At 43.5% G+C, this 15942-nt stretch overlaps 1 protein-coding gene across 1 annotated transcript; it reads left to right on the top strand.

The window, feature by feature from the left end:
- The first annotated feature begins 3362 nt into the window (after positions 1 to 3362).
- On the top strand, positions 3363 to 3909 carry LOC141613396 (uncharacterized). The gene is made up of 2 exons (XM_074432129.1): positions 3363 to 3367; positions 3429 to 3909. Exons 1-2 carry the CDS (start codon positions 3363 to 3365, stop codon positions 3907 to 3909), a joined length of 486 nt encoding a protein of 161 aa, XP_074288230.1.
- The last annotated feature ends 12033 nt before the right edge of the window (positions 3910 to 15942 follow it).

Below are 15942 nucleotides of genomic sequence, written 5' to 3'. Positions count from 1 at the left end.
GCCCTCTCCGTCACCATACTCTCCTCAAGCCCCAGAACTCTCATATCGTGCTCTATCACTCTCAACCATGTCTGTCTCGGTCTTCCTCTGCCTCTAGGGACCTTTTCTGTTCTCCAAGTCTCCAGCCTCCTAACTGGTGCGTCCATAGGTCTCCTTCTCACATGGCCAAACCATCTTAGTCTGTTTTCCATAATCTTGTCCTCTATTGGCGCCACTTTTACCTTTTCCCTAATCACCTCATTCCTTAACCGATCTTGCCTTGTATGTCCGCACATCCACCTCAACATGCGCATCTCCGCCACACTCATCTTTTGAATGTGACAATGCTTCACGGCCCAACACTCGGAGCCGTAAAGTAGGGCAGGCCTAATTGCCGTGCGATAAAATTTTCCCTTTAATCTTTGGGGCATATCTTTATCGCATAGAAACCCTGAAGCACTCTTCCATTTCAACCATCCCGCTTTAATTCTGTGAGCCACATCTCCGTCTAACTCCCCATCTTTTTGAATAATAGATCCTAGATATCGAAGAAATCCGACCCCTCAACAACATTACCAGCGAAAATAATACTCCCCGCCTCTGTCGATCTCAACCCCGCCACCTTAGTGAACTGACACCTCAAATACTCAGTCTTACTCCTGCTCAGCCTGAACCCACGAGTCTCTAAAGTCTGCCTCCACAATTCCAACTTTCTCTCCACCCCCTCTTTTGTCTCATCAATCAACACAATATCATCAGCAAACATCATACACCAAGGGATGTCGTCCTGAATATCCCTTGTCAACTCATCCATAACTATAGCAAAGAGAAAAGGACTAAGTGCGGAACCTTGATGCACCCCGATGGTAATAGGAAATTCTTCCGTTCTCCCAACATTAGTGCGAACACTTGCACTAGCCCCCTCATACATGTCCTTTATGAGGTCAATATATTTTCGCGACACACCCTTTCTCGCCAAAGCCCACCAAAGTACTTCTCTTGGTACCCTATCATATGCCTTTTCCAAGTCAATAAAAACCATATGTAAGTCCTTCTTCTTGTCCCGATGGTATTCCATCAACTGTCTCATGATAAAAATCGCATCCATAGTCGAACTCCCGGGCATAAATCCAAATTGGTTTTCTGAGATGTCTACACATCTCCTAAGCCTTTGCTCGATAACCCGCTCCCATAACTTCATCGTATGACTCATAAGCTTAATTCCCCGATAATTGGAACACTCTTGAACATCACCTTTGTTCTTGTACAAAGGGACAAGAGTGCTTCTCCTCCAAGCCGATGGCATCTTGTTGCTCCTCCAAATCTTGTTGAAGAGCATGGTTACCCATTCGATCCCTTTTCTCCCCGAAGCACCTCCAGACTTCTATGGGTATACCATCCGGTCCCTCTGCTTTCTTTGACCCCATCTTCCTTAACGCCTTTCTAACTTCACTCTTTTGTATTCTACGCACAAATTCCTGATTCACCATGCTTGGTGTTACCTCTACATCCCCAAAACCTTGTTCCTGATGTCCATTGAATAAATTATCGAAGTAAGAACTCCATCTAGCCTTTATTTCGTTATCCTGAACGAGAACCTTGTCGTCCATATCTTTCACACACCTAACTCTCCCAATATCTCTCGTCTTTCGGTCTCTTATGCGAGCCAGTTTATAGATATCCTTCTCTCCTTCTCTCGTGTCCAACCTGGCATACACTTCTTGGTTAACTTTTGCCCTCGCATCCCATACGGCCTTTTTAGTGGCTCGTCTAGCCTCCTTGTACTTTTCAAAGTTCTCATCACTCATGCATTTCCCCAGAACCTTATAGCATTCACGTTTAGACTTTATCGCTTGTCTCACCACATCATTCCACCAAGATGTGTCCTTACTTGATGGTCTATTCCCTTTAGATTCCCCTAACACATCCCTCGCCAAATCCTTTACAACATGCTCCAATTTATCCCACGTTGCATCAGTATCTTTCTCCTCGCAATCCGACCAAATATCGCTCCTTCCAACCTTATCCAAAAACGCTTGTTGGTTTCCCCCTTGTAGCTTCCACCACTTGATCTGTGCCTCACCGATTATCTTTCTCTTCCTCAAGTCTCTCTTACCCCGAAAATCAAGAACCACTAGTCTATGTTGTGTTGCGGCACTTTCCCCGGGTATGACCTTGCAATCGGTGTACTCTTTCCTCCACATATTCCTTACCAAAAGAAAGTCGATCTGACTAGCATTACCTCCACTTCTATAAGTCACCAAATGAGAATGTCTTTTCTCGAACCAAGTGTTCATTACACCCAAGTCATATGCCAAAGCAAAATCCAATATGTCACTTCCTGCTTCATTTCTCTCCCCGAACCCAAAACCCCCATGAATGTTCTCAAAGCCAACTCGACTAGTACCCACATGCCCATTGAGGTCACCACCAATGATTAATTTCTCTCCAATAGGGACTCGTTCTACAACCTCTTCCAAATCTTCCCAGAAGGCTCGTCGAAAAGAAGCATTCAAACCTACTTGAGGTGCGTAAGCACTTATAACCGTCACCACCTCATCCCCGAGTACAAGCTTAATGCCTTAAGAGGAAAAACGATTAAGATTAATTAAGTTGATTGATGTGGAGTTGGTCAAATTGGTCGGTCATGCAAACGAGGCTGGTACTCAGAAAGATCCGAGCTTACGTGGTCGAATGTTCAAGCATGTAGACGCCAAAAAGTAAGAACAAAGGTCTAGAATGCAAAGGGAGAAGAGAAGGGCGGACACTCGCGTGAGAAATATGAGGAGCTAAGGCTCCTATTTATACTAATCACGTGAAGGAATAGGGTTTTCGGAGAGACTTTGGAAGTAAATCTCGAAAAGATATGAAAAAGATACGAAAAATACGCAGAAAAGGACCTGGGAAGAGGCGCAGCAGTCATTGCGTCTCTTGGAAGAGGCGCAGCACCTGCTGCGTCTGTTCCCAAGTGGTTTCCTCCTGCGGAAGAAAGATTCCCATGTTTAAGTCATAGAAGGACGGAATAATTTGGTTTTCCCTAATATTTTGTATGAATATTACGGGAAATTGTTTACCAAAGAATAAAGATTGTGAAATAATTATAAAAATATGGAATAGAAATATCCGGAACATTCCAGAACATTCCAGAACATTCTGACTCGGGATTTTACGGTTATCAGAAAATGGAGACGGTTTTAGGCCCGGACTCCAAATGTACTCTTATTACTGTCAAAACGACCGTATCGGCACGTAGATGACAACTAAGATGTAGACATTAGTGTTTTAGCAATCACTTGACGATAAACTTACGAACTGTCACAAATCGTTTCGCGTACCAAACGTGCGGCCCAATCATCACCGGGTGGTTTGCGAGAGGTGCATAAATGAGGTATCTACAATGTCACAAAAAACGCCGCTGAATATGAAGCATGTTTGCTTGGTTTACGCAGTGCTCTAGACTTGGGTGTGAAGAAGTTGCAAGTTCATGGAGATTCGTCCCTTGTGATCAATCAAGTAGGTGGGTCATGGAAAATTAAAAGCCAAAGTTTAGCCCTGTATCAAACCAGAGTCGAAGAGTTGGAAAAATACTTCGAAGACATTCGATATGTTCACCTCCCGAGAGAGGAAAATCAATTTGCAAATGCATTGTCCAAGTTAGCTGCTTGGATCAACATTCCCGACCACATAGACAGTATGTCAATATGTGTCAAACAAAGATCATCACCTGCCTATGTAAATGTAATCAATGATGCCGAGGAAAGTGAAATCGAACCCTGGTACACAGCCGTTTTGAAATTCAAGGAAACAGGAGAGTATCCTCCTGACCTTGACACGCGTGGAAAATGCGCCCTACGAATGTTATCCGTCCAGTTCATTAAGACTGATGACGAGCGATTGTACAAGAAGACGGCTCAAGGTGTTTTGTTGTGATGTATTGATAAACCGACAGCTGAAAAGGTTATGGAAGAAGTCCATTACGGCGAGTGTGGGCCACACATTAATGCTCATATGCTAGTCCGTAAGTTCATAAGACTTGGTTATTATTGGACAGCGATGGAAACAGATTATTGCAAATATGTCAGCCACTCTCACAATTGTCAGATATTCGCAAATGTAAAAAATGTGGCACCTTCTATGTTATACACCATGACGTCACCCTGGCCATTTTCAACCTGGGGAATCGACATCATTGGAAAAGTACACCCATCAGAAACTGAAGGGCATTATTTGTTGCAATTGACTACTTCATGAAGTGGGTAGAGGCTAAGTCTTACAAAGTGCTGAAAGCAAAGCAAGTAGCATAGTTCATTCAGAATGACATCATTTGCTGGTATAGGGTACCGCATGAGTTCATCGGTGATGATGGAACTCATTTCCAAGCTAAGATCGAGGTTATACTTGAAAAGTATAAAATCAAACATCACAAGTCATCACCATACCGACCACAGACGAATGGTGCGGTAGAGGCTGCCAACAAAATAGAACAGCCCCAGGAGCAACTCCATATTACTTGGTATACGGAATCGAAGCGGTTCAACCAGTTGAGCTGGAAATACCGTCCCTAAGGATCATACTAGAAAGTCTGGTTCCTGAAGCAGATTGGGTTCAAACAAGATACGATTCACTAGTCATGCTCGACGGGTGACGTTTGAACGCATTGTACCATATCCAACTCTACCAGAAAAGGATAGAGAGAGCTTTTAGCAAGAAGGTGAAACCGAGGGGAATTAGTGAGGGAGATCTGGTTCTCAAATCAATTAGAGCTTTGTTACTAATTGACCCGAGGGGTAACTTCAAACCAAATTGGGCAGGCCCTTATTTGGCAAAAAAGATTTTGTCGGGAGGCGTTGTTCGATTAACATATTTGGATGGGAATGACTTCACAAATCCTACAAATTCGGATCAGCTGAAGAAATACTATCATTAACGACCTCATTCTCAAAATGTTATGAAATAATTTTTGAATTGCAAATGTTTCTGGAATAAGTTGTGAGTTGTTTACACTGCATGAAATATTTTAAACGAGAACTATGGACTAGGTTTGATTCTGTTGCAAAGCAGGTACCTAGGCAACTCTTAGTTAAGAGTACAACCGAAACATGTAAAACAAAAATGAAATTTTTGATGCTTATTTATTCTAAATTCCGGGCGAAGCCGGTTACAATTTTTTTATTCCGGGCATAGCCCATCACACACAACTAAAAAGGAAAGCACACAAACAGTAATAGTAATAAGAGATAGTAATGTCGAAGACTACTCTTTGCTATCCTCAGCCGGGCCACACGCCCCATCACGACGAGACGAAGTCTCACCCATCATCACTCGGGCTCTTTTCTTCGGAGGAACCATCAACTCTTCCCGAGGGCCCAGTCTGTCTTTCACACTAGATCAAGGACCAAGTCTTTCTACGGGTGTCAACTCACTTTCATTCCTCGAACCTAACCTCTTCCACACATCTGAAATCAAAAAGTTAGTCCTAGGAGTCGAGTCGGTCTCTGTTTCGGGCCTAGATGAAATCGGGGTCGTCCCAGTAAATAATTCTCGATTCTTCTCCCCTCTCTTGTGGTATTTGTAATCAACAACTTCATCCTCGTAAAGTTTTCTCCGGGTCTTGAAAGAAGGTCCAATAGTCCACTGCAAATAAGAGGGTGACACCCAAGTAGGGATGGCAATGGGTGGGATATGAATGGGGTGGAACCATATCCATATCCATATCCATTGAATTTATGGTCATCCATATCCCACCCTCATCCACTTAATATTTTTTCATCCATCCACATCCATATCCACCGGGTGAAGCGGGTGGAGCGGGTACCCGTCGGATATTTTCACCGCTTATAAAATTTAAAGATAATATATCGTAAAAAAATTATGGCGATAAAATTAAAAGGCATACATAATTCAAGTAACAATATGTGTTAGCAAATAGCAACCCAGTATATATCCAACAACAAAGTGTCTAGGACTCAGAAATATGCCAGATAGTCCTTTGCTTCTCCAACCATGTAGAAGGAAATGGCTCAGAAATATGCCAGATAGTCCTCCGAGTCAAGGACTCCAACCATGCATTGAACCTCGAGAGAGTCACTTATTGAACGTGGCCGCGAACAGGCTCAATAGCAGGACTCCGTTGCCGACGACCGACCTGTCGAAGAACATGGTCCGGATAGATATGGGTGGACCATTCCAAGCCTAAAAGAGTGAGATGCCTAGTACTATCAGTTTCAGACAAACCAGTAACTGCAGTAAGGCGAAGCCAGGGCAAAGCCCATCTAACATGTAACCCAGCATTGGCAAAAAGCCGTTGTCGCAAGAAAGGCTCTCTCTTTCCAGTTGGAAATTGAAGATGATGAGAGGTGAAACTTCGCACTTCATATGCACCCGGAACCTTTGGTGGATCAACCAACTCGAGTCTCTCACACATCCAGATATGTGAAAAGGGCCGAAAGCGAATCAGACTACAGGAAATGATGTCAAAACCCACGGAAAAGAAAGGAGGTGGGCCCCGAAAAAAAAAAGATAAAAAAGGGAAAAGACGAAAAAAAAGAGAAAAAGAGAAGAAAAAAAAACGAAAAAAAAAAAAAGCAAAAAGACATACCTGTAGAAGACGGGTTGATCCAGTATAAGCAAGGTTCGAGTTGGCCTTTCGAGCATCTAATCCCGCAATAATTTCAGCAAGGATGAGCCAAGTCGGGCTCCTACATTGTTCCATTTGTTCAACAATCCGAATGAATTTCGCTTTCCCGTAACGGGTTGGCACCTCAATATGTCCTTCGAAAGCATAAAGATGAAGCATGATCAATCCAAAAGCCATACGACGGAACGCCACGGGAATCAACGGGTCGTCAGCACGACCAAATTTCTGAGCAACAAAGGCACGGGCCTCATCCCGTGACAAAACAAGGAAATCACAGTACTTGTTAGCCCATCCCCTCAGAAAGTCAGGAATAACGGAAGTTAGCTCAATCTTCCAACCTCCTAGAATGACAATTTCTTCTGGAAAAGGACAAATCTCTCCTTCTGGAAAGGCAAAAACATGATGGGTAGGGTCCCAGAATTTTAAGCATTCATCAAGAAAGACAGTTTCGGGCAAGACCTGCCTTAACCGGACTAGTTGTTTCAATCCCGTATCAACAATTATTTGGGAATCCAATCCTTTATAATAGGAAGCCCAAGATGACATGGTTTTTCGAAGAGAATTCATGCTTAGCAAAAGTTTTGTGAGAAAAAGAAGAATAAGAAGTTATGATTTATCTCCTATTATGATCTCTTTATATAGGAAAAAGCAAGAAAGAATTCCAGAGCTTTTAGGAAAGCTCTGACTTGCCGCCCAAGTAACCGTGTAATACCCGTCCTTTTAGGGACCCGTTGACCGACCTTTGGGGGCAGGTGATGGTTTTTAGGAATGCGTGCTAGGGATGCCTAGTGTCTTGTTAGAGTATAAGGACGAGTGGTACGCGATAAAGTAGAGGCTACTCGATCGAGTAGCTTGGGTACTCGGTCGAGTAGGGGCTACTCGATTGAGTAGGTTAGTTACTCGATCGAGTAGCGTCTTTTCAGCGAGGGTTTATAATCGTGTTTTGTTAGAATCGCAAATCATTTCCGCCTCCTTTCCAAATACCTAGATGTCGCCTCCCTCCTTTCCCTTCACCATAACTCCTTCCATGGGAGCTTTGAGGATGCTAGTGCCTTGGGGATGAGTTGCTTGAGTCGGGTAGCGGTCTTAACGCCGTTGTGAGATGCGTAGGTATGTCACCATCATCATCTTTGTCATTATTGTTTATTGTAGGATTGTAATGGTAGTAATAGGCTGTTATATGATTTGTATAGGGGTTGCTTGCTTGGTTGATGTCATGTGGTTATCGAGGAATCGCTGCTTTTGGCTAAAGGTAGGTTCGCCTACTCAGTTTCTGTTGGTTGTCTAGTGTGATGGTTGTCATATTGTTGTTGTATCCGTGTAGTTGGTTGTATATGGTAATCGGTTGGTGTGTGTGTTGTTCCATTGGTTGTTGTTGTGATGCAGCTGTTTGTGATCGGTTATCTATGGTTCTCGAGGTGCGTCCTCGGCTGAGTGGAGTCACTTGCGGGAGTGGCTTCACGCCCTAGATTTGCCCTCCGTGGAACCCGCCACGGGAGGGGATGTTCACATTAATGAGACAGGGTTTATCGCTCGGTATGATGAGTGGGGATTTGGTGGATACGGCTGTGGTCCCCCATTGGCAGGGCTGGTCCAGTGGACAGTCGGTGACGGTGATTGATTGGTGGAGATGTGGCTTGTGTGTATGTTGTTGTTCTGTCATGTTATGCCTGTGGTTAGTGTGTCTCTTCAGTTATTGACCTTGTGTGGTTTGTATTTTGTTTGTTTCTGTTGTGTCTGTCATGATCCCTTATGGTGAGCAGTCAGTCTTAACAGGTTTTGTCTTGGATGGTTGATGGAGTATTGACGGGATGAGTCTTCACGAGAAATGGCAGAAGTAGTTTATATAGTTTTGATGAGTTATACCTTTTGTTTTAGTAGTTTGGTTGTATCACTTGTAAAGTTATTTTAAATGTTCTTTTATCCACTTTTGATGATTACTTACCTCGGGCAACCGAGATGGTGATGCCCTTATATGCTAGGGAAGGTCTTGTTAAGGCTCCTTGGTATATGGGGTGTCACAAACTGGCCGTGGACCTCGGGACGCATGCCTCCATACCTATCCCATCAACTTGTGTTGATTTTATGTGACACCTCCATACTCCAAGTGCCTTACCAGGACCACTTAAGATATGGAAACGTCACCATCTCAGTTACCTGAGGCAATGATAATCATAAGACAATAACGAAACATATTTAAAAGTAAATACGGTTTAAAGTGATTACATATCAACTCCAAACTGTTAAACTGAAATACAAAGTACTCAAAACGGTCTACTGGTAAAACTATCAAAACTACAAAACATCATCTGACACAGCGGAAGACTTCTAACTGCCACGTGATGACTCATCCCAGCTATCTCATACGCGTCATATCATACCTGCTCACCATCCCCGAATGGATCACCACAGTTTTTAAAACATTTAAACGGGGTCAGTACTAATTACATAAAACAAAGCCACACCGAACAAGTGCATAAACAACTTAACAACACAACAATTCTCCAGTCTCCATAACCAATCTCCACACACCTGACTACACACTAAAGTGTGTAGTCCAGCTGCAAGAGTACCCAGCGCAACAAGTACTCCACACCGCCAGTGGGCGACCGCAGTCGTACCCACCAAATCCCCGCTCATCACCACTGAGTGATAAACCCAAGTTTCCTTAATGTGCACATCCCCTCCTATGGCGGGTTCCACAGAGGGCAAACCAAGGGCGTGAAGCCACTCCCGCAAGTGACTCCACTCAGCCAGGGACGCGCCCCAAAGATCACAGACAGATACAAACCAATCAATAGTATGAAAACAATAACCGTCTAACAACTTAATAATACAATCAATCTTTAATCACAACAACCACCACCACACATTATGTAACTAATACTGAGTAGGGAAACCCTACCTGGAAAGCAACACAGAATCAGACGATCAAGCAGCTAATCAGAATCTCTCCTCAATGAACCCTCCTCCTATACATACATACATATTATTACCACCATAAGCACATAACCGCCAAAAACCCCCAAATCACCCAATTAGGGTTTATCTAACATTAACCAAACAATATAAAAATGATATGTATAGCTTACCCACGACGCGAGGATCACAAAGGTGTAAAGAACGACGAAAACCGACACTCCTAACTCCGGGATTTGCTAATAATGCGGCGAGGATGAAAGAACGTAACTCTTAATCTTCTCTTGTTTGTTTTAGGTTTTGAAAAGTGTTTTAATAAAAGTGACGAAGGCCTTATATACCATTCCCGCATTATTAACAAAACCAGTCAAATATCACCTGTTAACCGACTTACTCGATCGAGTAAGTCACTTACTCGATCGAGTGACCCTTAATCGATCGAGTGCCAAGCTTACTCGATCGAGTACCTATCAGCCAGACTACTGTTTTGCGTAAAACCATACTTACTCGACAGAGTAAGCCCCACTCAATAGAGTACCCCAAGACACATAAAACCGTAGTAGCCTCATAGCCTCTTCCACCTCCCATGTAGCCTCCTCAACCTCATGGTTAGACCACATAACCTTAAGCAACACTGTCTCACCATGTCTAGTTTTCCTAACCTTTTGATCAAGAATCTGTTTTGGTACCTCAAGATAAGACAAGGACTCATCCAGCTCGATGTTTTCAACCTCTAACACATGTGATGGATCACTAACATACTTCCGCAGCTGAGACACATGAAATACATTATGCACTCTATCCAAAGCAGACGGTAAAGCTAACCGATAAGCAACCTCTCTCACCCGATCCAAAATCTTGGTCATATAAACTTCTGGCTCAGCTTCTCTCTCTTACCAAATCTCATGACCCCACGCATAGGAGACACTTTTAAAAGAACCTTGTCCCCAACCTGAAACTCTATACCCCGGCAATGCAGATCTGCATAACTCTTTCGTCGATCCTGGGCCGCTCTCATCCTCTATCTGATTAGCTTATTCTGTTCCACCATCTCATGTACCATCTCTAGTCCTAAAACCACTGACTCAGCACTATCGTCCCAACAAATCGGACTCCTACACCTCCTCCCATACAAAGCCTCAAATGGTGTCATGCCAATACTGGTGTGATAGTTGTTGTTGTAGGAAAACTCAATCAAATCCACCCTCTACTCCCATCTACCACCAAAATCCATAACACAAGCTCGCAACATGTCCTCTAAAGTCGTGATGATCCTCTCCATCTGGCCATCTGTCGCAGAATGAAATGTTGTACTCATCTTTAAGGTAGTTCCCAAAGACTCCTGCAACTCTTTCCAAAACCGTGAGATGAATCTCGAATCTCTATCAGACGTTATATCCTTAGGCACCCCATGCAATCGAACGACATTTTTTCCGATAAGCCATAGCTAACTGTATCTTGGTCCATGTATCTTTCATTGGCACAAAATGAGCTGACTTGGTCAGACGGTCCACTATAACCCATATCATGTTATTACCCTGTTGACTCTTCGGTAAACCCACTATAAAATCCATAGAAATAGACTCCCACTTCCACTCAGGTACCTCAAGAGACTGAATATTACCTTGTGGTCGTCGCTACTCCCCTTTCAGTCTCTCACATGTCAAACAACGAGCCACGAACTCAGTTGTTTCCTTCTTCATCCCCGGCCACCAGAAGGTCTTCTTCAAATCTTTATATAACTTATCACCGCCTGGATGTACCGAGTATGGTGTGCAATGAGCCTCTGTCATGATTATCTTTTTCAACTCCTCGTCATTAGGAACACACCACCTCCCATCAAATCTCACACTACCATCAGTATGAATAGATAATCTTACACTGTCCCTTTCTCTACTCCAGCTCTCCACTCCTCAATCTTGGGATCCAATGCCTGTTTACTGCGAATATCATCATAAAGGTCTGGTTGCACTGTCAAATCCCTTATAGCATCCCCTTTCTGGATCATATGTATCCCAAACTTCCCCACCTCATCTCTCAATCTTATCAAAGACATAGACATGCAAAGAGAATGCACGCTCTTCCTGCTCAAAGCATTTGCAACCACATTAGCTTTCCCTTCATGGTATATAATATCCATGTCATAATCTCCAATCAACTTCATCCACCTCCTCTGTCTCATGTTCAACTCCTTTTGAGTGAAGATGTACTTGAGACTCTTGTGATCTGAAAACACCTTAAAGGTCGCCCCATATAGATAATGCCTCCAAATCTTAAGAGCAAACACAACTGCACCCAACTATAGATCATGCGTTGGATAATTCTCCTCATAAGGCTTCAATTGCCTAGAAGCATAGACAATCACTTTCCCATTCTCCATCAACACACAACCCAACCCATTCTTTTAAGCATCTGTATACACCTCAAAGTTCTCACTCCCCTCAGGCAATGCTAAGATTGGAGATATGGTCAAACTCTCCTTTAAGGTTTGGAACACCGTCTCACAACTTTCATCCCAACAAAACCTGTTTTCCTTCCTCATTAAAGCTGTCATAGGTCTAGCTATCTTGGAGAAATCCTTAACGAACTGTCGATAATACCCTGCTAAACCCAAGAAACTCCTGATCTCTGCCACATTCTTTGGTGCTTCCCACTTGGTAATCGCTTCAATTTTTGCAGGATCCACAGCTACCCCTTTCTTTGAAATCACATGTCTCGGAAAAGCAACCTCCTCTAACCAGAACTCACACTTGGACAACTTTGCATACAACTGGTTCTCTCTCAAGGTCTGCAACACTATCCTCAAATGCTCCTCATGCTCCTCCTTAGTCTTAGAAAAGACTAAGATATCATCTATAAAGACCACCACAAACCGATCCAAGAACTGACTAAAGATCCGGTTCATCAAATCCATGAACACTGCAGGTGCGTTAGACAACCCAAACGGCATCACAACATACTCATAATGACCATACCTTGACGTGAAAGCTGTCTTCAGTATGTCCTCTTCCCTAATCTTCACCTGATGGTAACCCGACCTCAAATCAATCTTGGAAAAGACTGTTGCACCATTCAACTGATCAAACAAATCATCTATCCTCGGCAAAGGATACTTGTTCTTTACTGTAACTCTGTTCAACTCCCTATAATCGATACATAACCTTAAGCTCCCATCTTTCTTCTTCACAAACAGGACTGGTGCTCCCCACGGTGATACACTAGGTCTAATGTACCCCTTCTCAATCAGATCATCCAACTGTTTCTTTAGATCCTTCAACTCCTTAGGACCCATACGGTACGGTGCCTTAGAGATTAGCCTCGTCCCCGGTTTCAACTCAACGGTGAAATCTATCTCCCTCTTCGGTGGTAACCTCGGTATCTCCTCTGGAAAGACGTCTGAAAACTCTCCCACCACTGGTATCTGTTCAACTGCCGGACTCTCCATACGGTGATCTCTCACATGACACAGGATCAACGGACACCCTTTCCTCAGGTAAGACTTCAAGGTCACTGCTGCAATCAACTTAACTTTGGGTTTGACAACAAACCCACGATAAGACACACTAATCCCCTTAGGACCCCTCAAAGAGACCTTGTTTTGATGACAATCTATCTTAGCCTTGTACTTTCCCAACCAATCCATCCCAACTATCATCTCAAAACCATTTAAAGGGAACTCTAACAAGTCTACTGGTAGATCAACTTGTCCAACTAATATAGAAACACCTCTATACAACCGCCCACAAGATACAGACTCCCCCGAAGGTATAAAAACTTCCTCTCTTACAGACGCATACTCACTCAAACCCAACCGTTTAACATGACTCAATGATACAAACGACTGTGACGCTCCCGAATCAAACAAAACAAAGGTAAACACTCCATTAACAAGAAATGTACCGGTGATAACATGAGCATTATCCTCAGCTACATTCTTCTCCATCATAAACAGCTTACCACTGGTCTTCTGTCCACCTCCCTGGACAGTACTAGCTGAGGTAGCCTGTTTAGCAGCCAACCCCTGGTTGTTGTTGTTGTTCGTCGGCGGTCTCTGATATGAATTACCGCCATTGCGGTTAGCCCCACCATTATTACTCTGACCTCCCCTGTTGTTCCACGACCCAGCCGGCCTGTTACTAGCATAGCTTTGCGCAGGACCCTGTGAGAAACTCCCTTGCGACGGTCTCTGGAAACCCACACTCACCGCACTGGTGCACTCATATCTCTTGTGGCCCACACCGCCACAGTTATAGCAGGTCATACCCCAACTACTACTACCACCACCACCACGCCCGTAAGAAGCCCCAGCACTAAACCCCGAGCCCGATGAATATGCTCTTACTTGATTATGGCCACTCTTCTTGTAGCTAGACTAACCACCTCCCTCGCTCTCAGCTTTTCTCTTCTCAGCACCCCTCTCCTTGGTCATCTTAACTAACCTCTCAGCCCTCCCAGCACGCTCATAAACCTCCTTCACATTTGTAAGAACTCCCACCAGTAACTTCTCCATAATCTTGGGGTCAACCCCTTCTCAAACCTCAATGTCAAGTTCTCTTCACTCAGCCTCATGTCCTCAGCATACCTAGACTTCTCATTAAACTTTTGGTAGTACTCAGCAACCGTCATCTCAGATGTCATCTTAAAATCATCGAACTCTTCCCTCAGCTTACTACGCACATGCTCTAGCACAAACTCACGCCTCATCACTTTCCTAAACTCATCCCAAGGTATCGCAGGTAGCCCCTGCTTCATATACAACTCCCGAGCACTCACTTTAACCTTATCCCACCACTCACCGGCCGCTTCTCTTAAGTGGAACGTAGCTTGTTCCACTTTCAATTCCTCCGAGCAATGGACCAACTTAAGAATATTCTCCATCTCTCTATGCCAATTATCCAGCAGAATTGGCGCCCCTGTCCCATTATACTCCTTAGGGTTGAACCTAGCTATGTGAATGTTGATCTTGGAGTGATCAACATCTTTGTCCTTTCCCACTCTTTTCAAAGCATCTGTGAGAGCATACTGGTGCTCCAACATCTTTAGTATATCATCAACGGTCATACTCTCGGCTCTGGCATACAACGCATTTCTCTTTGGCGACATCTTGAAACTATATAAGAGAAAATGTAGACATGAACACTCATCCCACGTCTCAAAACACGCATACGACCTATATAGAACATACTCGATCGAGCCCCTCAACCAACTCGATCGAGTTGAGGTCACTCGATCAAGTTGCACCTCCTACTCGATCGAGTGCCTCGACTCCATAATCTGATCGGAAACTTTTCTAAAACGTACTCGATCGAGCTGACCCCACTCGATCGAGTGCCACCACTTACTCGATCGAGCGCCCAAAAACTTGCTTCTGCCCAGAAAACGCAAAACTACTTACTCGATCGAGTCAGACCCGCTCGATCGAGCCTCTCACCTACTCGATCGAGTGCCACCCACTCGATCGAGTCATGCAGACTCGTATACACTACCCGCATGATCATATTACTTTCCCAACCTTCTATACTATTAGCAAAACGACAACAACAACATATATATATATATATATATATATATATATATATATATATATATATATATATATATATATATACGCAACTCTTTATATACTCAAACAAAACAACTTTACTTCCGTATTTCTAATATATCAAGTTATAAATCAAACATCATGCCTTCAATCAACCAACATACAAATCAGATAATCATCACCTTTTACTCCATACCTTCTATCCTCCACAAACATACATCCACCGATTCACACCACACATTACTATTTAAATATGCAAACAAGAGAATAACACATAACGATCCCGACACGTACCCCATGTGACCGGTTCAAAATTGTAGGGCGAGTTCGTGACTTTAGGACGTCTCCCAAGCCTTTGCATTAGCTCCTACAACTTCTACCCCGGGTTCATTTTATTTTGACTCCCTATGTTCAATAGGTTCATTGGTTACTGATTTCAGGATCGTCTCTCTGATACCACTTTGTGACACCCCCATACTACAAGTGCCTTACCAGGACCACTTAAGGTATGGAAACGTCACCATCTCGGTTACCGAGGCAATGATAATCATAAGACAATAACGAAACATATTTAAAAGTAAATACGGTTTAAAGTGATTACATTTCAACTCCAAACTGTTAAAGTGAAATACAAAGTACTCAAAACGGTCTACTGGTAAAACTATCAAAACTACAAAACATCGTCTGACACAGCGGAAGACTTCTAACTGCCACGTGATGACTCATCCCAGCTATCCCATACGCGGCATATCATACCTGCTCAATAACTGCTCACCATCCCCGAATGGATCACCACAGTTTTTAAAACATTTAAACGGGGTCAGTACTAATTACATAAAACAAAGCCACAACGAACAAGTGCATA

Source organism: Silene latifolia, chromosome 11 (assembly GCF_048544455.1).
Source record: "Silene latifolia isolate original U9 population chromosome 11, ASM4854445v1, whole genome shotgun sequence".
Taxonomy (NCBI): Eukaryota; Viridiplantae; Streptophyta; class Magnoliopsida; order Caryophyllales; family Caryophyllaceae; genus Silene; species Silene latifolia.
Note: the sequence above shows the minus strand (reverse complement) of the source record. Positions and strands in the feature narration are given on the sequence as shown.